Raw genomic sequence first — 2,500 nt, forward strand, 5'->3', positions numbered from 1 at the left:
AACTTGGGTACAACCCGTTTAGAGTAAAAATAGAGAATGGAAGGTTCATGTTTGCTTGCCTACGTTGTCGTCAAAACCACAAATTTGGTGATTTCACGTCGTTGCTATGCAGCGCACCGCAAAACACGTGATGCACGTGCAGCACGATGATTCTTCCTCTTTTAACCAATGATATTATTGTTTTGTGGCGTTGTCGTTGCCGTAGCCGTCATCGTTTCATTAGGGAGCTTAAGATCTACGACGACGACGTCGACGAAAACGCCACAAAACAATTATATCATTGGTTAAAAGAGCATAAATAATCGTGCTGCACGTGCAGCACGGATTTTAGCTCATATTTTTGCGATTCTCTGCATGACGACGACGTGAAATCACTAAATTTTAGGTTTTGACGACAACGTGAGCATGCAACAGAGAACCTTTCCTTCTCTAATTTCAGTCTGAAACCGCTCGTACCAATTTATTTTTAGAATACTTCGCCCACATTGTATGACGTGAACGAGACGGAATAATCGCGAAAGACTTTTACTAGAGCAAAGTTCTATTTTGAGGTGACGTTTTCGTCGACGTCGCCGTCGTAGATCTTAAGCTCCCTAATAGAGAGCTTAAGCAACGACAACGGCCACGGCAACGAGAACGTCATCTCAAAATAAAAATTTGCGTTATTTTAATCGCGTTGTGACTATTTCGACGTTTGTAATATGACGAGGGTGTGGTAATTCCTCAAAGATGACACCAGTCTGAACGGCACTCCATTTTAGGGGAAAAAATGAAAATTTATCCTCAAGTGCTGACGTTCTTCATAAAACCAAAAACTTGGCTATTTCACGTTGTTGTTTTGCTGACGACGGCAAAGAAATGGACAAAAGTGAAAAACGCACGTGCAGAGCGTGCAAAGCTATTGTTTTTACCCACTAAATATGCAAATTCCTGACGTTCTCGTTGCCGTCGCCGTTGTCATTGCTTAAGCTCCCTATAAGGGAGTTTAAGAAACGACGACGGCTACGGCAACGACAACGCCAAAAAAGCAGTAATATTATTGGTTAAAAGAACCAAAATGATCGTGCTGCACGTGCGTCACGCATTTTTGAACATTTCTCTCCCGTACTCGTCCAAACTACTACGTGAAATGACCAAATTTAAGGTTTTGACGACAACGTGGACAAACTACGGTGAATCTTTCAGTCTCACTCTTTACTTCAAATCCGTCCGTACCAATCCAGTTATAGGAAACTTCGCTCATATTGAATAATATAAACAAAATGGAATAATCATGAAGTACTTAGAATAGCTCAAACTTATATTTTGAAGTGACGTTTTCGTCGCCGTAGCCGTCGTGGTTTCTTAAACTCCCTATTAACTCCCTCATCCCCGTACGGGTGACCATCTGGGGATACCCCTTGATGTACGTCCTCGGGTGCTCGGGTGCTCGGCCCCCCCCCTACCCCCCCCCCCCCCCCCCCTTCAGCAAAATAGACTCGCAACTAATTACACCCGACTGTGGTGCTGTATGAGTTCCGGAATCATACGTGGTCTGTATACCGCCTACCAAAGACGCCTTGCGCTACTTCCGGCCCGATCTCGTTGAGCCACGTTCTGGCAATCCATTCCCCTAACTACAAGGAGAGGTAGCGATAAGCCCCGCCGCCAATTATTTTTGTAATAACAGTTCCAAAGATCTCCTAGAAAAGCGTTTTAACGAAAAAGTCGCACTGCAGTAATGCATAGAATGTAGCTTTGATTCGAATATGTATATATCTACACACTTTCTGGATAAAAACTCTGTGGAACTTCATTTCCTCTTGAAAAAGTGCCATTAATGTCCTAAATATAAAAAAGAAAAAATATTATGTTGAAATGAGACTTCAGAAAACTATGTCAACGACGGTGAACAACACCAACTGTCATCAATGAATTTTTGTTGTTGCTCAGTGTAGAGAGTGGTTGAACAAGTAACGGGAAACTTCTTCTCATCCTATCCCTTATTAATTAACTCTTTCACTGCTGACTTTTCTACCGTCAGTATACCCCTTGACTGCTGCATTTTGTTTAACGCAAGGCCTACATGAAAATTACTAGGTGTAATTGCGGTTTACCCAGTCTAAATAAAGTGTGGTTAGTTCACACGATATATAGCGCTATCCGCTGGATAAGTCGTAGCGAAACCTATCCAATAAATAGTGAGTTATCCGGTGGATAGCGTTATCCACCTTTTGAACAACTGGGGCCAGTTTGACAATGGTTCGATGTTACTCTGATTTGGAGAGTTCTAAATGGAACTTACAGAGTTCCGATTCAAGACTCAAGGTTATGAGACTAGTACTCGTGTCTTCATCCGAATTTGCCAATATCAAAAATATCACAATACTCTTCGTTTGTCCCTCCGGAATTTTGCAAAAGCATTGTTTCCATTTTCTCTTGGGGCCATTATAAGTCCCAAGGGAAAATAAAAGCAATGCTTACGCAAAATTTTGGAGGGACAAGAAAAGAGCATTATGGT

At 42.0% G+C, this 2,500-nt stretch overlaps 1 protein-coding gene across 3 annotated transcripts in view; it reads right to left on the minus strand.

Moving 5' to 3' along the window:
* Window positions 1-2,500, minus strand: part of LOC138018446 (Fanconi anemia group A protein-like) — a 56,592-nt gene that overhangs the window by 7,378 nt on the left and 46,714 nt on the right. For all 3 annotated transcript variants that reach the window (XR_011126026.1, XM_068865074.1, XM_068865073.1), the window contains one exon: window positions 1,767-1,824. Coding sequence is in view for 2 of the 3 variants with exons in the window: in XM_068865074.1 (XP_068721175.1) it covers window positions 1,767-1,824 (58 nt within the window). In the remaining variant the exon portion in view is untranslated. The remainder of the gene's footprint in view (window positions 1-1,766; window positions 1,825-2,500) is intronic.

Source organism: Montipora capricornis, chromosome 10 (assembly GCF_036669925.1).
Source record: "Montipora capricornis isolate CH-2021 chromosome 10, ASM3666992v2, whole genome shotgun sequence".
Lineage (NCBI taxonomy): Eukaryota > Metazoa > Cnidaria > Anthozoa > Scleractinia > Acroporidae > Montipora > Montipora capricornis.